The 24,796-nt window shown below is 43.1% G+C and overlaps 3 protein-coding genes across 8 annotated transcripts in view; all 3 read right to left on the bottom strand.

The window, feature by feature from the left end:
• The window catches only part of LOC117751981 (protein Dok-7-like), a 33,362-nt gene extending 31,974 nt beyond the window's left edge, over positions 1-1,388 (bottom strand). For all 3 annotated transcript variants that reach the window (XM_034569100.1, XM_034569102.1, XM_034569103.1), the window contains exons 1-2: positions 1,202-1,388; positions 1,039-1,084 (exon numbers count right to left, since the gene is read on the bottom strand). In XM_034569100.1, the coding sequence (XP_034424991.1) occupies positions 1,039-1,084; positions 1,202-1,255 (100 nt within the window). In that variant the 5' untranslated portion in view covers positions 1,256-1,388. The remainder of the gene's footprint in view (positions 1-1,038; positions 1,085-1,201) is intronic.
• A 1,119-nt stretch (positions 1,389-2,507) lies between these two features.
• Positions 2,508-14,682, bottom strand: LOC117752164 (hepatocyte growth factor activator; the record flags this gene model as incomplete). The annotated part of the gene is made up of 14 exons (XM_034569355.1): positions 2,508-2,829; positions 3,385-3,527; positions 4,196-4,336; positions 4,665-4,804; positions 5,745-5,991; positions 7,254-7,351; positions 8,118-8,292; positions 8,810-8,920; positions 10,212-10,343; positions 10,907-11,050; positions 11,180-11,235; positions 12,952-13,045; positions 14,306-14,369; positions 14,485-14,682. Coding segments are annotated over 14 exons (1,929 nt in total), but the record flags the coding sequence as incomplete, so codon positions are not given.
• Positions 14,683-16,742: 2,060 nt separating this feature from the next.
• rgs12a (regulator of G protein signaling 12a) overlaps positions 16,743-24,796 on the bottom strand; it is a 37,849-nt gene continuing 29,795 nt past the window's right edge. For all 4 annotated transcript variants that reach the window (XM_034568658.1, XM_034568659.1, XM_034568660.1 and 1 more), the window contains 3 exons: positions 24,553-24,664; positions 23,735-24,304; positions 16,743-18,083 (listed from right to left, as the gene is read on the bottom strand). In XM_034568658.1, the coding sequence (XP_034424549.1) occupies positions 17,806-18,083; positions 23,735-24,304; positions 24,553-24,664 (960 nt within the window). In that variant the 3' untranslated portion in view covers positions 16,743-17,805. The remainder of the gene's footprint in view (positions 18,084-23,734; positions 24,305-24,552; positions 24,665-24,796) is intronic.

Genomic DNA, 24,796 nt, shown 5'->3' with positions numbered 1-24,796 from the left:
GATGCATCTAAAAATACAAGCGAGAATCAAACTATCAGCGTTTAGCACATTAACATTGAAGATGGGATTAAATAAAGGGTCAGGGAGCTTGTTTTTAAAGATTGTGAAATCATATTCATACATTTAAGAGACACTCTGCATTCAAGAGTTCTTTGTATTCAAGACGCACAGAAGCTCACGATGGATGTTGGCTCTTATTTAACCTGGCGAACACATTTTGTTCCATTTTCTCTGCTCATGTTGCCGTCTTGCTCTCATCGATTCTTCCTTGTAAAGCAACTGTAATATTGTTATGTTTATTACTGCATCTTGCAAAAGTTGCTTTTACTTGCTGTTATGTTACCTGTTGTGTTATCCTGCTCCTGTGCCATTACTTTTAAATGAAGTTTGTTTATATGTTGCCTCTGATTTTATAAAGTGCCTTGAGATGATGCATGTTGTGATTGGTTGCTATACAAAAATGTATTTCTCATTTTTGTATTACATAACTTGCTGTAACTGCCATTTGTATTTTGCTAGTTGCCTTCAAGGTCTTTTCGTCTTTCCTTTATTTGTCCTCTTTATAAACAGCTGTTTTACCTTTACACAGCACATCAACAGTGCAGCTACACAAACAACAACAACTGTACAGATGTGAAAGTTGCAATGTGTGTGACACAAATAACACAAGTACAAGTCACAAACATGAATTGAGGCCTTTACAGCCAAAATCTAAGACAGAATTTACGCACAGAAACTGAACGTGCAGCAAAACAACGTGTTGTGTGACAGTGTCTTTGTTTTACCTTTGAAGTTGTACGTTACTTTTTTTTTTTTAACAACACATTTATAAACTTTAACACACACAGGTTTACAAACTGTAGTGAACTGGGCCCATGTTGTGAACACAGCAACACAAACCAGACGACAGAGAAACAAACATGGCAGCTCCACACTTCAACTGTATCTCCCCCCCTAGCTACACTGCGCATTTATCTACGTACACAACAAACAATAACAATTAAACAACAAACTACGCAAACAACGATGCGTTCTTACCTGCTACCGGCGACGGCTTCCGTAGAACGAGCCACCTGGTTTTCCACTGTAAATAAAAAAAAGAAGGGAAGACAAGAAAAAGTACAACAAACTTTTTTTTTTTTTAAATCGCTCAGATTAAAGTGCACAACTTCCGTCAACACAACGCGGTGGAGTTTAAAACCTTTTTTCCATCTCGGAGTCTGGCGTATCCCTCCACGACAACTGAATCCGTCATCTTCAGTCATAGTTCCTGACAGCTGCAGCGTCTCTGTCCCTCTCTCACACACACGGACACACACACAGACACACACTGACTGAGGGGGTCACTTTCAAAATAGCTGCTCCCTCTCTCTCTCCCCCTCTGTGTGTGTGTGTGTGTGTGTGTGTGTGTGTGTGTGTGTGTGTGTGTGTGTGTGTGTGAGAGAGAGAGGGGTGAAAACTCGCCCCCAGCAAAGCACATGGAAAATGGCCTGACCACCGTGTGTGTGTGTGTGTGTGTGTGTGTGCCAGGCTGCTGCCACCTGAGCTGCTTCACTGCTGCAAAAAACACACAACTACTGGCAGAGACAAACCACGTGATCTGAGGATTACAAATAACATTTAATTAAAATGCATCTTTAAAATCATTAGCAAACATTTACTTTAACTCATTTAAAAATGGAAAGCTAAGTTTATGGATTAAAACAAGTTAGTACATTTACGTGCATTAAGACAACACAAATGTATAACAGGATTATATGAAGTCTTATGACGAAGTTAATGCAGTAACATTCAACTCATCTTGCAACTTTTGCTTTCATGCAATAAGAAATAAAACATGTAAAAAATTGTCCTCACCCCTTCCTTATCGAACACTTGTGTAAATACATTACACCTTCAAAGTAAGAGGACGACCAGGCTGCTGCAGGACAGAAAACTACCAGAAGAGACAATCACATTAATCTGTTCGTCACAAGTAACACATTTCATACAATGCATCTCTAAAATCAAACATTTACTTAATTAAAAAGTGTAACGAGACAAACGCATATTAATGAAAAAAAACTAGCTGAAAATATTTCACAGCTAGTTGACCTAGTTACTACAAAACACATCTTATACTTAAAATAATTATGACATAACCCCCCCCCCCCCATCAAAGACACGGAAATATATTACACCTTCAAAGTAAGAAACATGTGTAAACACGTCAAACTACATTGTACAACATGATGAAATCAACTTTAAATACCGACAGTCATTTTCAAGTTTTGCCATTCTATTCATTGAAAGAACACAATCACAACAATGACACAATTAAAACCTCATTGAAAAGAGTAGCTATTGACCTTGAGAAAAGCATAAACGGTTCAATGGCTAAAATATCAACTACTGAGCTCACACAGACAAAACAAACAAACAAACAAACACCAGCAAATCAAAAGTTGAAAGCGTTGGACGCCAACAAAAAAGACGCGATGAAGCAGTTCAAGATGCAAAGTTTCAAGTCAGTGAAGGTTTATTCAGTCAAAATGTTTCACAGTTAAAAAAAAGAATGTATAAACTTCCACAATTTGTTATCAATAAAAAAACAGTTATAATAAAATACATTACATCATCTTATATTAAAGCAAAATGTCCAGGTCAACTTTCGTTCACGAAAGCTTTGGATTTACGTCGGATCACTGAATGGATCCAATCGATATAATTTACCACTTTAGTGTAAACGCCAGGTTTTCCCGAGCGGCCGCAGCCCTCGCCCCAGCTGATGATCCCGTACAGGAAGCTGACATCACCCCTCACACAGGCCAGAGGGCCCCCAGAGTCGCCCTGAGGTCAACACACACACACACAAGTAGATTCAGTCACACAAACATTCATGCACAGATCAAAACAAGAGGCCCACACGCAGCTGAGTCTCAACCCACACTTCAACAGGACTCATTAGGAACCTGTGCTCTACCCACGAGGAACCTTGACGTTTAATTGAAGAGGAAGGAGCTCCCCGGTGTGTGGATCCATAAAGTTTTATCTTATTAAAAAAAACTGTATTTAGTGAGGAATCTTAAAATATGAAGATTTCTAAGAAAGGAGTTTGGTGCATTTGCTACAGCCGCAGCTCTTCTGGTTCAGGAAGCAGCCAGGGCTCATGGGTAATATCCATCATTTACAGTTTTTTTCTCTACATTAAAATCATTGAATTACTCAGATAAGCGAACACGACCGAATTTCTCACCACATATAGCAGAGGGCGCTGTGGCTCAGTAAAAGATTAGCTCACACTTTTTAACTACCAGGTGTAACTCTAACTGGATTTTAAACTGTAAAGCGTGTGTGTGTGTGCGTGTGTGTGTGTGTGTGTTCTGTCCTCGTATGTTCTCTTACCTGGCAGGCGTCATGGCAGCCGTTGAGCCCGGCACACATCATGTCGGCGGTGACGTGGTTGCCGTAGACTTCCGGCTTCCTACAGGCGTCGTGAGGAATCAGCCGGACTCCGGCCTCCTGCAGAGTGGAGTATCCTCCAGCCTCTGTCACATGAAGACAGTTCACGTGTTAAAACTTTTTGGTCTGTGTGTTACTCAGTTGTGTTTTACTGCTCCACACAATGGCTCCCACTTAATCAGCCTGATTAGCCTCCTCTGTGTGTGTGTGTGTAGGGGCAGGTAGAGGTATAATTACAGACTGGGAAACACCTGTATGGCTGTGCAGAGCCTTAAAAAAGACACATTTAAATTCAAAATAAGTATATTCTAAATAAAATAAGTGACTTATAACGAGTCTGGAATCTGTAGCTCTTTCACAGACACATAAATAAATGTGTTTCCATCATATTTCCCAATATGAAGGTGAAACGACAGAATCTAACATCCACCAGGTTCCTAAAACAACCTTAACTTGTGTTAAGTTGTGTTATAGATTGTGATGCCTTTGTTTGTTTGATCTTAAGCAGGATTGCACAAAAGTTTATTTTACACAAACTTAGTCATGGATTTGTGAATAGATGCCAAAAGCTGATCCTGGTTCTAAGATAATGTTTCTAATGTTTTAATGTTTTAATGTTTTGCAAAAGTGCAAACAAACACTGACTCGGCTCTGACTCTTGCACATATAAATCCCAAATAAATCATTTATCATTGACTGAATGTGAAGTTATTGAAACAATGCAGGTAGTTGTTGTGACGTCTTCATCACTCACTCTCGTGCATGTATCCCCAGCCGCTGATGGTGCAGCAGTAACCGCTGGGGAACGTCGTGCTTTTCTCCGGCAGACAGATGGGCCGGATGAACGGCGTCTTCCTCACACAGCGGCCGTCCTGCTTCTTCAGCTTGATCAGAACTGAGCGGGGGGGGAATAAAAAGTTATCAAAACGGGAGAATAGAGGTGGAGTTAGTGATGAAGCAAGTGGTGGACATGGAGACTCTGTGTGTGTGTGTGTGTGTGTGTGTGTTTGTGTTTGTGTGTTTGTGCAGGGGGGAGCACAGAAACACAGCTGTTCAGTGACGCACAGCTGTGCACACAGACCGGGGTCTTAAGTGAATTTGTGTTTTTCTGAATGGGGACAGGAGGTCTTCCAGTTCATGAGTCACTTGCGTGTGTGTGTGTGTGTGTGTGTGTGTGTGTGTGTGTGTTTGTGTGTGCGTGTGCGTGTGCAGTGAATGATTACCAATGTCGTACAGCGTAGGATTAAACACTGAGAACTGTTTTGGGAAGACGTACTCCTCCACGCCGAACGTCCTGGTGTTGGGGCCGGAGACGTTGAAGTTCTGCTGGCCGAGGACCACACGGATCTGAGACCTCAGCGGGCTGCGAGGAGACAGTTTCTTTTAAATCAATTCGGGCTCTGACTGTCCAACATTTCAGCCCAGAGCCAAGTTATCTCTAACAACTGCTGGCTGCGGGATTTCATTGAACTTTTCTTTGAACGTTGAAGCCTGAGATACCCCAACGTCTCTTTTTTTACCATTTTATCATCAGTCTATTTCACGTTTGCACAAGAAATTGTAAAAATCCAACAAGCGCAGGGCCACGAAATCGATCTATTACATTCATACTTATTCATATATTTTGCCATCAGGGCCCCAAGGCTCTGGATCAATAAAGCTTTCTGAGACAATGTCTTCTTCCTTTTTTTTCTCTCTCTATTATAACATTATTATTTATGCACTTCCTGTACTTTCTGTATTCTAACCATTTGTTTTCTTGTTGTGCAGCACTTTCTACTTTGTGTTGAAAAGTGCTCTATAAATATAGTTACAATCATTATTATATTCACCAGAGGATATTGTAAAGTGGCGTGTAATCAACATGGTGGACTTTTATCAAAGCTGATAAGAAAACAGTTAGAATAAATCCCTGCATTTGTCTCTTTCTGGAAGATAAAATGCTTTTTGCACTCGTGTTTAACTTAATGATTTAATGCTTGAACAAAAGATCTTTGAACTTGAACAGTTGCCTCATTTGTTGACATCAGGAGCAAACGGAACCATTCGCACGTAACCAGCATCTGTGCACGAGGTGTTTTTAGGTTTTCCTCGAACTGGTCGCCGCTCTAAATATAGTGCGTTCACAAAGCTGTGAAGCCGAGGGGTCACAGTCCTTGAATGACGCACGTGTTGAGTTGTGACAGAAAACAGGGACACAAAATGACCGTATACGTTTTACATTGTCTCCAAAGGGCATCAAACCCTCTCCTTGATCTGCAGTAACATGTATTTAAACATCCACTCGTGCGTATGTTCCATACTTGCGGAAGAAGCAGTGCGCCGCAGACACGATCCAGCAGGAGGAGACGAGGGTGCCGGCACAGAAGTCGGACTTATCGATATAAATCGCCGCCATCCAGGGGTGAGTGCCTGGCATAGCAGCGTTTCCTCCCATTATTCGCCCCCTGGCTATCGACAGCCTCTTCTTGTGCTTTTTCCCGCACACAGGCTTTCTGCTCGGCTTGCGGGAGCTTGGTTTGTTGAATGGGATGATCCTCCGCGAAGAAGCTGCACGAGGAAACAAGTGCTTGGTTATGAATCAATAAAACAGGAAGTATCATCAAAAACTGGTCTAACAGCTAGAACCCTGCTAGAACTTGCTCGCACACTTCCCAAACACATCCCCTGAATGTGTTGTTTGCTGATTTCCCACCTGCAGGAATCAGAGCAGCTTCATCTGTAAATAAAATGATGAGTTTGTGGATTCTGTTCCTAAACCTGGCACCCTGACAAACGGACAAATCCCCCTCAACACATAAACATTTGGTTTCACCTGACGTGACTTATTTCCCTCCTATCTCATCTTAACCCACGTCTTGAGGGAAAAAGGCTCGTTGCTGAACTCCCTCTGAATTCAGCTTTTTTTCGCAGGAACAGCAGTGACTCAGCAGAGATAAGTTGTGTTTTTAGTTCTCGAATGTTTCTCAGATGGCGAGAGTCACCGACTGTGTCATTTAATCAAGGCAGAGACAAAGACTCAGAGATTGAATGATGCAGGAATTGGCCTTCAGGAAAAGTCTGTTTCATACTTTATAATGACAAGACGGAGACTTAAAGAGCGGTTTAGGACAAGGACAGATAAATGAAATAAGAATATGTCTTCGTTGATAAGGTTCATAAGGAAATAGACATCTAGCTTCTCAGGGGCGACAAGAATTTCTGCAGGAAATGATGAATGCAAAATCAATCTGTCCAGGCATGATGACCAGGCATCAGAGTGAAATAACCTGTGTTCTCTCCAATGGCCAGCAGGGGGTGACAAAAAGAAGAATTTCTGTTGAAGTCTATGAAGAAATTCTAACTCTCTAGTTATTCAATACAACATGATGTTAATTTTGTCCATTATATTCATTTAGTGAACTAGAATATCCAGTAGACTGCATACATCCTCCACCAACTGTTTCCTTAGATTTAACCAAGCTGCACCAAATTAATAAATATATATCAGTTGCCTAAATGTGCCAGATTTTTTTTTCATTAAGATCCATGAATTATTCCCTGGGAAATTGGTGAAAAAAACTCAAAATGGCATGGATACTGTGTGATTGACACCTAGTACCGTCCAATGGGTGCAGGTCACAGGTGCAGGTGGGCGTGCAGTGTCCTTGAGCTACTTCTAGCTTTAAAAAAACCAAGATTGCAAAAAATGCCAAACTCAATACACCGGTTCGCTACAATTTTGAAAGAATTACAGGCGCTATCCAGTTCTAAACACGTTCTCCTGACACCAGAACTTCCACAACACCTCTTCCCTGTGTGTGTTTACTCACACACGGGCATCACACAGGAGGGGACGTCACAGTACTCCCAGGAGATGGCGTCGTCATTCAGCGTGTAGCACCACGGCTTCTTGTCCCCATCTGGGTTCCTGCACACACACAAACACAGTGGACATTGTGAGTGTGTGTGTGTAGAGGTGTGGCAACACTGTTTTTAGCTCCATGCATTACTCAATACAATACAGAAGCTAAAGGGATTATACAGGGGATTTGTCTCTATTCAGAAGGTGAAAGCTGGTTCGGATCTCCAACCAAAGCCTCACAACTTCAATTAAATGGAGATTTAATAACTATCTGAAAGAGTGGTGATAGTTCATATTAAAACTGCAACATGCAACTTTTCCAGCCCTAAACTAACAGGAATTCCGACTGTGAGCCTGTCAGTTGCTAGAAATTGGCGTCTCTTTGATGTTTGGGGCGTTTTAGGACATATAGCCTCCTGTTTGTGGATATGCCAAATGGCTGACGGGTCGTCATGGCAACAGCAACAAGTGAAAGGAGCGAGAAAGGGAAGAGGAGCGAAGAGATAAGAAATGTTTCTTTCTTTTTGTATCACACATAAGCTGGATTCACCGTGTGCTTCTTCAATGCTCGTGGTGGTTTCATGCTGGTTCTCTCTGGGGAGATTTGAGGGCTCGTGCATATGGGGGACACATGCTGACACACACTTTTGACCGATAAGCCTTGTAAACAGTTTGTCACCACGAGGGGGGGGGAGTGGATATGTTAGCTTTGAAATAGATTTTACGACAAACGTATGAGGAAATCTTGTAATTATCGCCTCAAAGCCATAATTTGAAGAATCTTTCATTCAACTCGCAGGATGTCTCAGCACGTGCACGCACACACACACACCTGCAGTAGGCGTGTTCGCCAAGGCCCCTGAGCTGCGACGCGACCACCGTGCCCACGTGCAGCTCGTCGTGCAGCAGGTCTGAGTTCCACGGGAGACACCGGGCTCCAGACACCGTGGTGTTCGCCAGCCCTCGGTAACTCTTTCCCCTGCTGTTATAGCACTCGGTCTCCGGCTCTGCACACACACACACACACACACACACACACACACACACACACACACACACACACACACACACAGACACAGACAGACAGACAGACAGAAACTCAGTATCACCCAGGTATGTAAACAACACAAGTGCAATCAGACTGTTTGTGAATGCAGATGAGAATCTCTGTGACGATCTCTTTCTCTTCACGCTGGAATCAGTCGGAACAAGTCTAGAAGAAACGCCACAGTTACAACAACTGTGGACAAGTTTGGCAGCCTGCTCGTGTCTCCACCTGCTGCTATTAATAAAAGCCTTTTCACACACATGCATGAACACACATGCATGTGTAGGAACATGCGTAAAGGACAAATGCACAGAAGGGAACATAAATAATGTCTTCCAAGAACCGGTGACGCAGACTGTGCAGCCACTGGAAAATGTGAATCCACTGAACCATTATTTTCAACCTGATATGAGCATTGTGTTTTTAAATATATTTATAATTTAACGAGGGGAACAGCGTCACACAGTGTAACTCACCGAAGCTGCAGTCGGCGCCGCTGTAGCCGTGCCTGCAGTTACACACTTCCTTGCCGGTGGCTGTGATGAGTCGACACGTTCCGTCGTTGTGACACTGGTTCGTACGGCACACTGGACACATCGAGACACACAATACGACAACTTAACACCATGCACTTCTCATGTGTCCATAATTCCCTGTTTTAATGTTTGACACAACTTTGACACACCTCTACATCAGCATCATGACATTATCTTTCTATCTTTCTTTCTGAATTTAAAGCTGCACTAAGAGAAATTTCTTATCTGAACAATGGACCAAAACCTGATCTCACAGGAGGCGCTTGTATTGTTCAATATACACCGAAATATTACACTGTGGGACATCGCAGCTAAAAAGACACATATTTGCCTCTTCTTCACCAAGTCTCCCTCATAAAAGAGATTTTTTTAATTTAAGTGCGACTAACTTGTTTAAATAAAGGCTAATAAAAATAATTAAAACGTGGTACGCCGCCTTTTGTGCTGCCCAATGAATGCAGGTTTAGCTACAATAAATCTCACCACTGAAATATGGTTTAAATTTTTTCATTGTCATTTTTTTACATAAAGTATATTTGGTCCTGAATCTTTCTCTAAGATCTGATGCCGGATCTCTGAAATGTGACTGAGAACAGTTATGCTTCATCTGCATCGGATCCATCTAAAGAGCACAGGCCCCAGCAGGTGATTTGGGAAGTGAACTCACCCCCTTAAGAAACTTTTACTTAATAAATAAATGCAGCTGATATCAGCACAAAATAAAGATAACGTGAAATTCCAGCTCAAAGCCGAGTCAAAGCACATTCAGGTACAAGGAGTGATTTTCAGATTCATGGCCACTGGATGACAAAAGGAAAAAAAAGTGACAGTTTCAGTTCAGGGAGCCTGAAACCACCTCAGTGCTGCTCGCTCCTTTATGCCAAAGAATGTGTTCAGATGAAAGCACCGTATGGACCTGTGGGGTGTGTCCTAAAACACCATTCCTGAGTCACAGTGAGTCATATAATCTGCATTTTTTCCCCCAAGGTAACGGCAAACTGTGGAGCTTTGATCAAAGAGAGGGCAGGACACACCTTTCATATCATCTACAAGGACGTGATTTTGGAAGGAGAGAAAAGAGCTTTTTTTTTTTTCAGGATGGGACGAGACATGATACTTAGACGTCTCTTGGGGGGGTCATACTTTCCACTATCTTTGGTTTTTGGGGAAAGCCTTTGTACATCAGGTGTATGTGATGAGTAAAATGCTGAATACATGTATTTCATTGTTAGCTGATGGTTAGATTAAGAGCTTGCTCAGGGCAGGACCAAGGGAACAAAAGCAGAGCAGAGAACAAACGCCAGACACAGTCGGAGCCGAGGAACAAAAGCTGACGTCTTACCTGAGTAGCGGACTCTTTCACACTCGATTTCCCCCGCCACACATGTGCACTGTTCCACGTTACGGAGGTGGATGCGTCCCCAAGACTCTCCGATGTCATAATGGCGCAGGTGTACGGTTTCGTAGCACTTCTCTGGAAAGCCGACAGAAAACATAAAAGGCCGTGGGTTGAAATGTGAGAGGAGATGGAGGAGCTCAGTGGAGCGTACAGAGTAAAAAACCCTGACAGGAGAGTGGCTGCATGTGGACACAGGGTTTTTAACTGTTTTTGTAGTCGGCCATTTAAATCATTTCAAAAGTGCAAATTACCCATAACTGATTTTTCCATTTTACTTTGGCGTATCTGGAAATAACGATGAAATCTTTTTAACTATCTATTTCACATCCTAAATCATGTAGCATGTATGTTTCTGCTGTTCATTTAACCGAGTTAAGTTAAATCTCACTCAATTACTTGATGTAGATTGTGGTACGTGATGAAAAGAACTGGGAAACACTCGTAAGTGGAAAGTAAGTGGTGTAAAATCCAGATTAGATGAACTCTTAACCCTTAATAGTTGATAGTTTTAAGTCGGCAAGTTAATAACATTGCATAATAACATGGACAACAAAAGTGAAGCCAAATCATCAACGGCTGAATGAATGAATGACCATTAGAAAACACTGGCATTATACTTATAGTAATAATCGACCTACTCTCTTCACACAGTCTCCCAGAGAATCTCTCGGGACAGTGGCACTCGAACGTGTGTCTGTGGGGGATCAACGTGCAGACGCCGCCGTTCCGACACGGGTTCGCCTGACATGGATCTGTGATTTTACGAGACGTGTGGACGAAGACTGAAACACAGGAGAAAAGAGGAGCACGATGAAAGGATGATGAAGAAAAGAAAAACAGGATATTTCTCATGACAAAATGACTCTGGTGTCAGTGATTGAATGCACTTTTATAGTGTTTGGTGAACTTACCGTTTGCACAGAAACCCCACAGCCGGTCCCGGTCAAAGTTATGAGAGAGTGAGCACCTGAGAGAAGGGAAACAGAAAGATAAAACCAGTGAGGGCAGATTACACTCTGAAGAAAAGATAGATAGATAGATAGATAGATAGATACATAGATACAAAGTTTTTTGAAAATGTAATACACTGATATGGTGACATAAAATCCTTTCTATCACGATGGAGGATTTTACGTAATCCAACCACCTCTGTGATAGAAATGTTGCACCTTGGCAGCCAGTTTGAGTCTCAGGTGGAAAGGAAAAACACTTTCTGTAATAACCAACCAACTCCGGTGAAGTCTATCAATCATCCACTCATTTAATCAACGAGACGAACCATCAGCGTACTTCAGTGTGCCGCTCACTGATTCTGCAGAGCGTAATAGTAAATCCATCTCACCGCCGGGCGCATGAGCACATCGAGGAAACATGCAGGCTCATATTGCCGTAATGTGTTTATGTGTAGGTGGACCAGAGACGTCGGGCCGTATACGGTGTAATTGCATACGTGTTGCTCCATCGTGCTGCCTGGCATCCGCCCTGACTGTCTCATATCCAAAGAATGACGACGAGCGCAGAGCCCCACAGCAAGTCTCGTGTCTTTTTTTTCTTTTCCAAAATACACATCCAACGAAAAGAAAAAAAGAAAGAGTGCAGCTGCGTCATAATCTGAGGTAATAAAAATGCACTTGGGATGGTTTTGCTGAGGCAGATACACACCCTTAGGATAAACTGTAAGAAGCGGTAAGTGTCTTATAAACTTCATCTGTAGTCACAGTTTAGATTTCACAGACATATCTCGGTTTTTGTGATGACGACAGTACATTTTCAGCCTACGTACATTCTTTTCAAGAATCAGATGCAATCACCATGACCGAAAACGTGTTTCGTAAAGGTCAAGGTGACCTTTGATCACCAAATTCTAATCAGTTAATCCGTGAATCCAAGTGACATTTTTTTATCAAATTCAAAAGGACTCCGTGGAGGTGTTTCTGAGATATCGCCTTCACAGAGCAATACATTTATTTTGTGAGGTCACTGTGACCTTGACCTTTGAACTTTGGCCCCTTTAGGGTTTGAAAACGAGATCTTAGGCCTCACTAACTGGACATAAACATGTATATGCATGTTATATGGATGTCACAAATATTATACTCATTAATATTAATAACAGCATCAGCCCCCAAACATCCAAACCAGCCGTGCTCTAGTTTTAAAGGAGGTTTCTACATTTCACCTTTAAAATCAGCTCCTTCTGATACCTCTGTTCCGATGTTGTAGCTGTGACACACAAATCATTACGAGGCCCACACACAACTCAGAAATGAGAATTTCACTAAAGCGTATTAGCCCATTACCTCATTATAAAATTGCATTATGTCTCCTGTTGCACAAATCCCTCATCAGTGCGACCTGTAATTAAGTGCGACTAGGCGCCACGATTACACACCGCCTCAGTGTCGCAGGCGTAGCTGCAATGCATGATGGAAAATCACAGTGTTGATTTATGCCACCTTGAGGAAGAGTCAGACAGAGGCCTGTGACGTAATAGCTGCGCTGGGTGAGTGTGAGAGTGGCTGGAGAAGTTCTGTGGTTTCTGAGTGTGTGTCTGGGCAAAATTAAATATGACGAGGCAGCACAGTCTGACCTAAGTGTGTGGTAACCGAGGGTGATTACGCACACACACTTGATTGTTTGTGTAACCAAAAAACAATGGATCCAGACGAGGTGGAGGACTCACCAGGGTCTTGAGGACAGGATGGTGACGCAGTGATAGTGGAGCCTGCCGCCCTGACGAAACGGGAACTTACACTCTTTGCCCGTCGTAGTGAGAACTGACCAACAGAGGAAGAAAGAAAAATGTTACGTTCACTGGTCACAGAAACAAACAGAACGGTGAAATGAGAAGAACACTTGTGCAGTTTCCCTCTTGTACTTCACACACAACTGCTTTCACTTCGAAAAGGCCATTAAATCTCTTCAGACAATTCAATCCTGCTGTTGAGTGACAGGTAACAGACCAATACAAGCACATGCTCAATATTTATTATATAATATATCTTTCAGTTTGAGAGCAGGACTTATTGATTTCACGTTCAGATTTTGTAACGCTTGCACTCAAAACCCTGTGCTTGCACTCAGATGGCTCCTGCTTGTGTGTAGATTTGCTCTGCTTGTGCTCAAACTTTGCAGATATTTTCTTGCTTGGACAGATTTCCTAATTTTTTGTTCTTCTGCAATTGGATTTTTTTGTGCAACGCAGATGTGTCGTGACGAATTAAATTGTCCCTCCCTGGTTGTGGGTACATTAGCTTTACTTCCTTAAGAGTCCCGTATCTGTGGTTACTTTAACCCTGTTCATGCAGTCCCATACAGGAGTTGGTTGGAGGAACTTTGCCAGACTAGTTGCCCAAAGCACCGAAGAAAAAACGTTGCAACAAAATATGTGAGTGCAAGCGCACAGCTTGAGCACAAGCAGGGTTTTGAGTGAAAGCTTTACAAACCTGAACGCAGCATCAATACGTCCAAGACCATGATCTTGATTATAGTTTGAGGACAAAAACATAGGCTCCTGGTCAAGATGGGCAGGGCTGGATGATATGGTCAACTGTTATATCAACATAAAAATCAGTCGACATTGATAATTATCACGATAAATGTCACATTATTATTTATTTACAGACTGATCAGTCGTGCTCTAGTTTTAGAGGAAGTTTCTACATTTGACCTTTAAAAACGACCTTAAAAACGACTCCATTTGAACTTGATAAACAGAAAAACCTTTCATAAATCTGAGGTGGATCAATGAAGCGTCATACCTCCACACCTTGTTTTTAAACTGCATGATAACCAATACAATCGCATCTATCGAACCGTTGCTATATTGCTTTCGATGACAATTAAATCGTGATAATTATTAACATGGTTTTATCGCACAGCCCTACCCACAAACATCACATTCATGTTGCACAACAGACTTTCTCAGTGAAAAAAAACCTTCATCCCCATTCACTGCCAGTCTAATGCGCATCCCCTCTTCCTCCCTCCCTCCCTCTTCTTCCTCTGAATTAGACACAGGACTCAGTCCAACATACCTCTCGTGCTCTCCCTGTGCGGCTCTGTGGAGATGACTGCTTCACGTCCAGGGACCAACATGCGCTGAAAACAAGTCAAAAGAAAGTGGTTTGGCACGTTTCTTCCTTTTTTACGCACGCACGGTGGCACAGTGGATAAAACAAGTTGCGCAAAGGTGGATGAGATGGCGAGAACCTACCGTCCCGACGCCGAGAACACAAGGCAGGAAAAGTAATATGAGGTGAGCCATCGTGAGAGTTTGCACCGGTGTCCGGAGCTGCTGCTTTCCTGCTGGAGGAGGAACAGTCAAGTTATACCAGAGAGTTTGTGAGTCCTCTGCCTGCTGTTGGTCATAGGAAACGTGGGAATCCCTGCATGTATTATCCTGTCCCTCACAATATTAAGCGCTATTGAGTAAACCCGTTGCGTCATCATCCTCTGGTGGCTGGAGCTTCCCTCACACCCACGGGTTATTATCACTGGAGGAACTTTCCAGAGGCTGAGGCAGAAGCTGCACGGGCCACTAGAGCCCTGAGACCCCCCTAGGCACCATGTAATGCCCCCCCTTTTCACTGACACCTGGCTTTTGTCTTCAATCGGATTTCACTCTCGGGGTCAAATGACTGGAGGACGCTTTTATCGTCCCTGGCTTTGATTAGCAGTGACGCAAACGTGCCGCCCGAGTGAACGCAAGACAGCGAGGTGACAGGTTAGTTTATCTTCCTCTCTTTTTCCTATAAATAACAATGCAAATTTGTTTATACTTGATTTTGGGTATGTGAGTTTGTATATATGTATAAATATATTCAGAGTATAGAGGGACGTCACGACTGTGTATGAGCACATTATCTACAGTTGTGTAGTGTCTCGGGGGACATGGCTTCTTTCTATGTCAGGTCTTTACTGCCCTCGTATTAAATGTAGTGCGACAATCATGATTTGAATGGCAGAACACATTTTAAACCAGTTTTACACTGTAACAGACAGCAAACGTGGCTTTAGGGCCGTGCATCATGTTCCACTGAAAATAAAACTGAATGTTCCACAATGAAATCAAATATAACTTTTGAGAAATTAAATTAAAGAAATGTTAGGCCAACTACTCTCAAAACGCTACTCCAGAAAATGAAAGTTGTTTTTTTTTGGAATTGTTTAGAAAATATTTTTACCTTGCAGTTAAACCCCCTCACCAGTAGGGAGTGCATCTTCTTCTTCAAGTGTCCTTGGCTTCAACAATTGGGTTCGATGAAAAGTTAGCACACGTCCGTCAAAACGCTCCCACGACCAAACAAATTAAGTTAGCAGAAACACAAGCACACAACATTAAGACTGGAATATGAACCCCCCCCCCCCCCCCCCCCCCCACACACACACACACACACAAACATACGTACACATGCACACAGGTGTTTAAATGACTTGGGCGGAGTCTGTGGTGGGAACTACAAGATCGTAGGCAAATGCAGCTGTCAGTCAAAACCAATTAGTCCACTCCCACATGGTCCTGAGAGGAGGTGTGATCAGGAAACACCTGTGTGTTAAATGACTCTAAATAGAAAATGAAATTATATCAGCTGTACTCAAAAATAATTCTACAGAAAATATAATATTGTGCTGTTTTTCAATCAAAATTTAGATATTTTAAGCTACAAAATTTCTATATATATATATCATATATTATCTGAGAAAATGTTATTTTAATTCAAGTTTTTTCTTGTTCTCCTCAAGACGTATGTTGCACTTGCTATATTTTAATATTTTAAATATTTAATACATCACAGTAGAAGGGCTTTATTTGTGGCAAAATGTGACTGAGGTAATAAAGAGGTTTCTGCCCTTCAAAATAAAAGTGGAAGCAGTCTGCACATCAAAACATTTCCAGCTGATCTACTGAATTATCCTGAATTTCCAAGATAAGAGAAAGTCTAGAGCCTGGAGGCAGTAAATGGTTCTGAATGAAGAACTCAGTAATGACAGTGGCTTTGAAATGAGGGAGTTGAAAAGCCGAAGTAACTCGTGTGTTGTCAGCATTCCTGCAGTGACTTGCCGTGTCACGACAAAGTCTCATAATCTAACCTCTAATTTTCACCAGCTGTAATAATCTCTCTCCAGATGCTGAGCTAAAAATACAAAGAGGAGGCCGGACGACGAAGGAGCACATTCACATGGGCAACTAATCCGCAGGTGAAGGTTCTACAGAGGAAGTTGTTCAACTAAAGTCAACTGCAGTGTTAATTATTGACATTTCTGGCAAAGCAAACACATTAAACCAGCCAAACACGTCAAGATTGTCAATGGAGGAGTCTTGCTTAAGACTAATCTGCAACAGAGGAGTATTTCAGGTATGTTTTTACAAGGTGAGCCCAGGGTTGGAATGGGATGGTGAGGATTTCCCTGCTGTCAGAAGCACCAGCATCAATCATATGCAGCGAAGAAAAAGAAAAGGAAGGACGAGGATTTGCCGCCGTCAAAGCTTTTTAATCATTCAACATTTGGACAACCTCAAAACCACAGAAGAAGAAAGTACAGACAATAGAGGTACTGTCATGTATTAGCATCTGTAAAACATAGGAAGTAGATATACGTAGGAAATAGTTAAATATCCAAGTAAAGCGTGATTTGCCTCCGTTTTGATCCTATAAACTGATTTCTGATGTCTAACATATGATCCAACGGCTGAGGTCACCACTTTCCAACAGGGCACACATTACAAAGTTCATTTTTTCATCTCAGAAATAGGAAACAATGGACACGGAGTTAAGTTCTAAGTATTTATGGGTTCCAATTTATAGCACAATTCATTTTAATGAATTGCTTAACTCAAGAGTATTACATCTTCTTTTCATTTTTTAGCAATAACTACATTTTATAGCAGTTCCAGGATGTTGCGGGAATGGAAAAGTGGACACTTAGGTTAAGACCTGTTGTGTCACATTTTATAATTTAGTAATGCTTTAGGAATAAGTTGTTCATTAAAATGATGTCGTCCAGCTTCTTCTGGAGGTTTTAGCTGTATCTCACAGTCTTCCTCAGAGGAAGAGTAGTGGAAAAAAGCTGGAGTTATATAGTGTTTCTAAATTGTAATAAATTTAAATCCCTTCAGCTGATACATATATTTCATAATGTAACTCCCTCATTAGCAAGCAATGACTGATGCATAAAAAAAATAATCACAAATAAATAATTGGTAATGTATGCCTCATTAGACAATGGAACCTAAAGTGGCTTCTTCCATGGCTGTCCTCGGTCTAACATGGCTCATGATAGAACTGCTTTGTGCCTAATCATTGAACTATACCATAACAAAAACGTACCACTGTCCCAAAATCACAACCAGTACTAAAAAAGACGCCAGAAGAAATATACAACATCTATCACTATAATCTTGATATTTTTGGAGTGGTCATTTACATCTTTCTACATGCAGCCCATCACTTTGACTCGCTCTCTTTCAAAAGACGTTGCCTCAGGCTTAAAAAGTGCAGCAGTTGGGGGGGGGGGGGGGTGGGGGGTTTCCCTTTTAAACAATTGTGGCCTTGTAAAGTTCTGTCTGGCAGTCGTTGCCCTCCGGTGGATTGCGGCCGTTCTGCGGCAGCTGGCCCGTCCTCATCTTGCTCTGGCACTGCCGCAGCTCGGCCACGTAGCCCTGGAAGCTCAGGCTGAGTTCAGACTCCTCTCCCCCCCGGGGCGTCTCCAGTGTCCCCTCCTCGAGATGCACCCCCTCCACGTCCATCACCTCCTGAACCGTCAGTGGGCCACCGGCCCTTTCGCTAGATGATTTTGCGTTTGGGGTTGTTACTGTTCAAAGAAAAGACAAAGAAAATTTGAGATCAAACATCATTGATTGTGGAGAATACTGTGAATGTGAAATATAGCAAACAACCAAACACGTAAACATGCGACGTAACTTCAGCCACTAGGGGTCTCTCAATCAAAACAATAAGAAAAGACCTAACAATGGGATCATGGGAGTTCTTCAACACCATTGCTGATGAAAATCAACGTGATGCGACTCGGGCTCAAATTATGTTCAGAGATGAGGTAATGTATTAAAGTTTTATTCACGTTACGCAGCAAATGGCAATGAATTGTCGTGATCCATTACAAAAAAAACAGCCTGGACAACTGGACAACTGGCTAGCAGCGTGTTTCTCTACTTTGTTTACGTTGATGAGAGCAGGAAATATACCAATGTCGGCTGATGAGCTCAAAGAAGATGCAAAAACTGGGAAGCTACAGCTGCAGGTTGAGTGATAATTGTCTGTGGGTTTGTTACCTTGAACGAACCCCTTCATATTCAATGTTGTAATTTGCTGTAAAAAAAAAATGTATTGAAAAGAACAGACAAACTTATAATTAAATTGGGATAATTACCACCACAGGCAACTATCCTTACTTAACATATGGTTGTCACGGCAACCAAACACAGATACAACACAACCCCAATCATGACTCACGTGGGGACTGAGCGCTGACTTTACAATACACCTCTGTGTGTGTGTACACTACATTTCAGAGGATGTAAGAAATGGAAAGTTTCTCACCCACGGGTGCACATACACTTTAACTGTGCATCACTTGAATGAACACATCGGCGTTGGGCTGCGTGTGTGTGATCTGACAACGCTGCGGTTGTGTAATCTGGACAGCTGTCGTCAAGACAAACCTGATGACATCACCGCTGCTGCTCCAACTTGCTTCACTCACTTGCTAATTCATGGGAAAGAACCTTATGACATTTAACCAGGATGAAATACAGTCGTCGTCACATTGTGGTAGATTTCATAATTTCCACCTGTATTTCATTCTCAAACTATTCAGAGCTGCATGACTTCATCAGAAGGTTCCGGTCGCAACTTATTTATTAAAACTTTAGCCTCACTTTAGAAGAGGGTGTGTTGGACATGGGGGCTCTAATGTTCCTCTGCCCTAACGAGGATGTGCTCAGGGGGCTAAAAGCTGATGTTTCCGGGACACCGGCAGCGTAGATACACTGAGGGATAAACTCCCTACTTGTGAACCCTGTGGCCCCTCAGACTCTAAACACTGAGGCCCGAGTGACTCAAACACTTCAACACAGCGACTCTCCCAACGCTGTGATTCTGTGATTCACTGCTGTCCAGCACACGCGTAAACACAGTCTCTGAGCTCCAGCAGCTGACCCTCCAAATAACACAGTGCAAGGTGGACGACCAGATTGAAACCACCCAGGCAAGTACGAGGACTTTACAACAACATTGTGAGTTTAAAGGAGGTGATAACGAGTTGTCAGGGACATTGGTTGAAATCAGTTTAATTCAGGCTTCTTGTCAGAACTTGTGCCGCATCCACACGGATCTCCGTCACAGGCTTTTCCGCAGGATGTGATGTGTGGATGTTGGTATGTGGAGCTGTTAGGTGACACATTATGATGAATTAGGATTTAGTAAATTTAAAAGAACTCAGTACTTCAAAGGCGAAAGAGATGTTCACTTCCTCTACGCCCCATTTGTCCATTCTCTATATCAGTAGATCCCACTCTGGGCATCGGGACCCTCTTACAGGTCGCAAGAAAAACCTGAAGGGTCAGAGTGTGATAACAATTTGGAAGATATGAGAAAAAAAAAAAACTATCAATAAAACGTAAACGCTAACCTCTGTTTTATTTTTGAAATACTGGTTAGCTTTATTGCTTCAGGTTTTAAAATGCATTTGAAATTAACATGTGGAGGTAAAATCTATTAGCTTCAGCTCATAGCTCTTGAAAATATGCACCAATATGGAAACTTTGCTTCTCGTGTCACAAGTGAGAGTGCAACTTAATTACTTGATTTAATAGTTGCTCCATAAAACATAAATATTTTTCCCAGTCTAATGCCAAATTTAAAGTTGTCTTTAAAAATACAGTACTTCTCCGTCCTGGTTAATTGGTGGTTAGCCATCAGCTTAGCCTCAGTACTTCTCCTAGAAGATATATAATTAAGCAATTAATTAGGATTTAATGTTATTTTATCTGACCAATAGTCTAAAACCTAAAGATGTGCCACTTAGACACATACAGAAAAATGTGAAAGTATGAAAGACTTATCTAGAAGCCATGACCTCACTAGACCTCATCAGAGCAGTGTCTCACATCTTTATTCTTTAGCTATAGATTTTATTACACATGATATTTTACATCTTCCAACTTGGTGACTGTGATTCCTGTGGCGAGTCTCGTCCACAGTCATGTCAGCAGCAGCCAGCAGCAGCCAGCTTGGAGCGGACCCAGCTACAGCCCTCGCCGAGGCCCGGCTGCCAGAGAAGCACCGTGCGGAGCCCTGCTCTCACCGGAGGCATATGGTGCCTGAGGAGCACACGGCTGCAAACAGAGTCATTACAGAGCACGTTCTGCTGATAGTGGATGTCTCTAATCTTCTGTGTGTGGGGTTAAAATCACATCAGGTGACCTCTGACCCTCACTGCTGAGAGGACACAGAAACACGACCTCACTACTATCTCTTCTACAATATACTCCTTATTGTTAATGAATACTACATACAGCTATATTGTTGACTCAACTGAAAACTATTGAGTTAGAAAACAGTTTAATAAGAATGGAGTTACACTGTGTGATGTCACCCCCTAGTGGACGTCCTAATCCCTACAGACCTGAGAGCTGCCAGACAGTGATTACAGCCTCTTGTGCACAGAGAGCAGAAGTTTTCTTCCTCTGGAGACAAAAAGGCTCTGGTTTGAATTTCTTACAGTGTATTTAGGAAGCTAATTTACAACTGACTCTACCCGTTACCCAGAAACACTCATAAGAGGTAGGATAGGAAAAACTCATATTTAGACTCATCCATTCAGTCTCACATATGAGGGAAAGTCTGACTCTGTTCTCTTACACATCACTTTAAGCGTCCTGCTATTGTGATGAGCTCGTGGGTGAGTTTTGATTTAAGGGAGATGTTGGTCCACATCAGCTGCAATGACATCTGCTCCCTTGGAACAGCAGGGGGCGTCAGTATTACACAGTAATACACAGAGGGTCTGCAGGGACTGAATCAATCTGATTGGCAGTAAGAGTGAAGCGATGGTATAAGGTCATATTTGTCTTGTTTGGTGCTGTGAATTCATCATTTAAATCAGTGAGTGTTTGCCTCCTGAACACAATGTACCTGCGAGTGTCTTTCCACCCAAATTAAAAATCTAATAACTTCATAAAGTGACTAAAAAGTGGTAAATAACGGAGGCGTAGTTGCAGTTTCCAGCAGATTCAGACCAAGAGTGTTAAAAATACGGCTCTGTTGAATCATAGCTGTTCCTATTTTAGCTATTAAGCTGGAGAATTGGGAGAGAAATGGGCTCCGGAGATAAGACGAAAACCAGCAGTGACAGTTTCTATCTGTAGCCCTGTTAACTCTCGGATAAGGTTACCATGGCGCCCGGTGGTGGTGGGAAGAATCAAGTTCGTGCTCTTAGCAACCAGAAAAAGAAAAAGGAGCGAGTCTGCGGAGGAGCTGAAAGGCTTTAATTCCTCCTCCTCATCTCATATCACCTTTTGATTAAAGCCCCGGCCATTAACACGAGGTGGCGAGGTCAGAGTGAACACGTCTGCAGCCGCCTCGATTAAGAGCTTTGATACTCATCAAACGAGCTTTGTTGTTGGGAACATGTTTGTGAGTGTGATTATCTTCCTCTTTTTTTATTGAGTTCACAAGAATTTCAAAAGAGGCTTCCTGGGATTTTCATGAAAGCTAGAATAGAGAATTTGTTGTCTCTAATTGGATATCTGACACACACACACACACACACACACACACACACACACACACACACACACACACACACACACACACGGTGCAACAAGATTCTGACAACTGCAGAAGAAACCAACACCTTTAGAAATCAGTCCACCACTTGTTTGTTTACCCATAAGCCTCATCCCTCAACGTACACAGTGGGAAAGCGGGAAAAATTTACAGATCAACACTGGAAAAAGTGGATGAAAATCCATTTGCAGGAGACGACAATGACCTTGCACCTGACAGACCCAACACTCCAGCAAGCTTTGAAAACAAGAGACACACAGGACAGACTCAAGAGATCCACAACGCCACGCTGAAGCTACACACAACAGAGCCGAGACCCCCATGAATAAACCACACCAAGCAGGTAGACCAAGCTGTGTTTGACAAGACCGCACAAACATGCCACACACAACAATCTGAAGACACAAAGCAAGCAGCGGCTGCCTGACAACAAGCGCACACATGAAAGTACACAGAAAGGAGTGGGAGCCGACGAGAGGAGGAAGCCACAAGACTAAATGAGACCGAGCTGAGGGAGAGCGGAGAGAAGGCATGCGGAGGCGGAGAGGAGGCGATGGAGGAGGAGGAGGAGGAGGAGGATGGATACTGGGATCACAAACGTGTAAAAAGACAGACGAGAGTGATTTCCAATTCTAACATTTATTAGATCTACTCAATCACAGGTACAGAGTTTATTGGCAGTGATTATCTACAACAGGAATCTGAGAGAGAGAGAGATTGAGAGAGAGGGAGGGAGGGAATGGGGTGACCCAGATAAAGAATGACAGGCAATTCAACAGTGTCACCGGCGCTGAGCAGCACTTGTCCTTCGGTGAATAATTATTTTCACCGCTGCTGAAATTGCTGCAGCACGAGCCGACACCGTTTAATGAGTCACCGGTTGTAGAGAGTTACATAAGGAGGAGGAGAAGAAGAAGCTTTTCGACGCTGACGTTGTTGAATTGCTCTTAACTAGAGGTGGTGGGATGGAGAGGAACACAGCATTTGTTTTGTAATGACCGTTTAGCATCAGCACGTCCAACACTGTGCAACATTTCCATGGGTCTGACCTACAATGTTTTCTAATTGTATACGATGAACCCGAAAACGCCTGGAAACACCTGCTGATCTCGTGACTTTTCACTGTTCGGCTGCTCTGAACTATAAACCTCAGTACAACATTTACTGACTACAGTACTGTCAAATATTGATTATTATTGATCTGTATGCAGTATTCATATATTAAAAAAAGCTCAGCAGTCAGTTACATCAGCGTTCTCATGCACCCAAAACCTACAAAATAAATTCGAACCGGAATAAACTCCAGTCATGTGGCGAAACCCAACAGTTTGTGTCGTGGGGAGTGACATCAAAGTAAACGTTACTTACTGAACAAAATATACACATCACTATTTACATGATGATCTGAGCAAAATCCCGATCAATCGCACACATGCTCTGCTATGTTTCAGTTAAACAAATCAGTTTAAGAGGAAATTGGCAAACTGAGAAAGAGTCAATATCAATTTGTCATTAAAGTGCATCAGGGTCAGTGTAGAAGGGGGGGGGGTTGATTGGGGTGGTGGTCGGGTAGAGACCACCAGAGGGAGCGCACACATGCACATACGACACACACGCAAACACACGGAGCACTGGTTGGTTACACTGTAGAAATACCTGAAGTGGACTTTCCCTCTCCACCTGCGTCTTGAGACTGGGAGTAGGGTGGCGGTGGCGGTGGAGTGAAGTTGGCCTCGGGCAGGCTGATATTGAAGGACAGCCTGGGGGACGGCGACGGGGGCAGCAATGTGCTGTTCGGGCTGCTGATGTCGCCCTCACCCACGAGTGTCAGGTCAGAGTGGGTGTCCTCCTCCACGGTGCGGAGGCTCGGCCGGGTGTCTGAGGGCCGGGGGATGGGGGACAGGTGCATGCCGAAAGTCGGGTGGCGGGGAGGGGGCATTAGGCACCGCCTGGTTCCGGAGTGTCCGTTGGCACTAGAACTGAGGGAGGAGTCGAGGCTTTCCGAACGAAGACTGGAGGTGAGGGGGGCCCGGGAGGGGACTCCGTTCTCTCTGCTCTGTTTTAGTGAATCAGGAGTGGAGCAGGCCAAGTCAGAGGAGACGGAGCAGGAGGAGATGGGTGGGATCAGACGCAGGAAGTCGGGAAGCACCAGGTCTTCTTTTCTCAGGAGTCCGCGCTGGTCGTTGGCTCGGCTGCTCTGTGCCCGGCTCAGCAGCTCAAAGAATTCTGCAAAACAAACCACGACAAGTTCTCTCACTATTACTTTCTGAACAGGTGAACGCCTCGGAGAAAAGGATTAATTGGTTTAACATGCAGCGTAGCAGCCTCACACCTGACAGAGACAAATAACCCTGTAGTGAAGCCAAAGAAATCAGTTAGTCCTGAGGGCGAAGCAAAGCTAAGAAATCCACCACAAATAAAAATAAATAAATGAAGGAGAAAGAGAAAGAGAAAGAAGGAAAAGGGGGGTTTACCTTCAGCTTCATCTATATTAATCTTTTTCTGTTTTCTCTTTTCCCCTGGGAGTGCTGAGTCTGGTCCACTTGCTCTCACAGAAAAGTCCTTTGGTGTTGACCTCTCATCTCCCTGCAGATGCAACAATAACAATGCACTCTGTTAGGGGATGGAGGGATGAGGAGTGGGAGTGGGGGGTGGGGGGTAAGCATGAGCTGCTGAGCACCCTACTGAGCTGAGAGTCCAGATTTACTGGGATCTTTA

This window comes from Hippoglossus hippoglossus, chromosome 18 (assembly GCF_009819705.1).
Source record: "Hippoglossus hippoglossus isolate fHipHip1 chromosome 18, fHipHip1.pri, whole genome shotgun sequence".
Lineage (NCBI taxonomy): Eukaryota > Metazoa > Chordata > Actinopteri > Pleuronectiformes > Pleuronectidae > Hippoglossus > Hippoglossus hippoglossus.
Note: the sequence above shows the minus strand (reverse complement) of the source record. Positions and strands in the feature narration are given on the sequence as shown.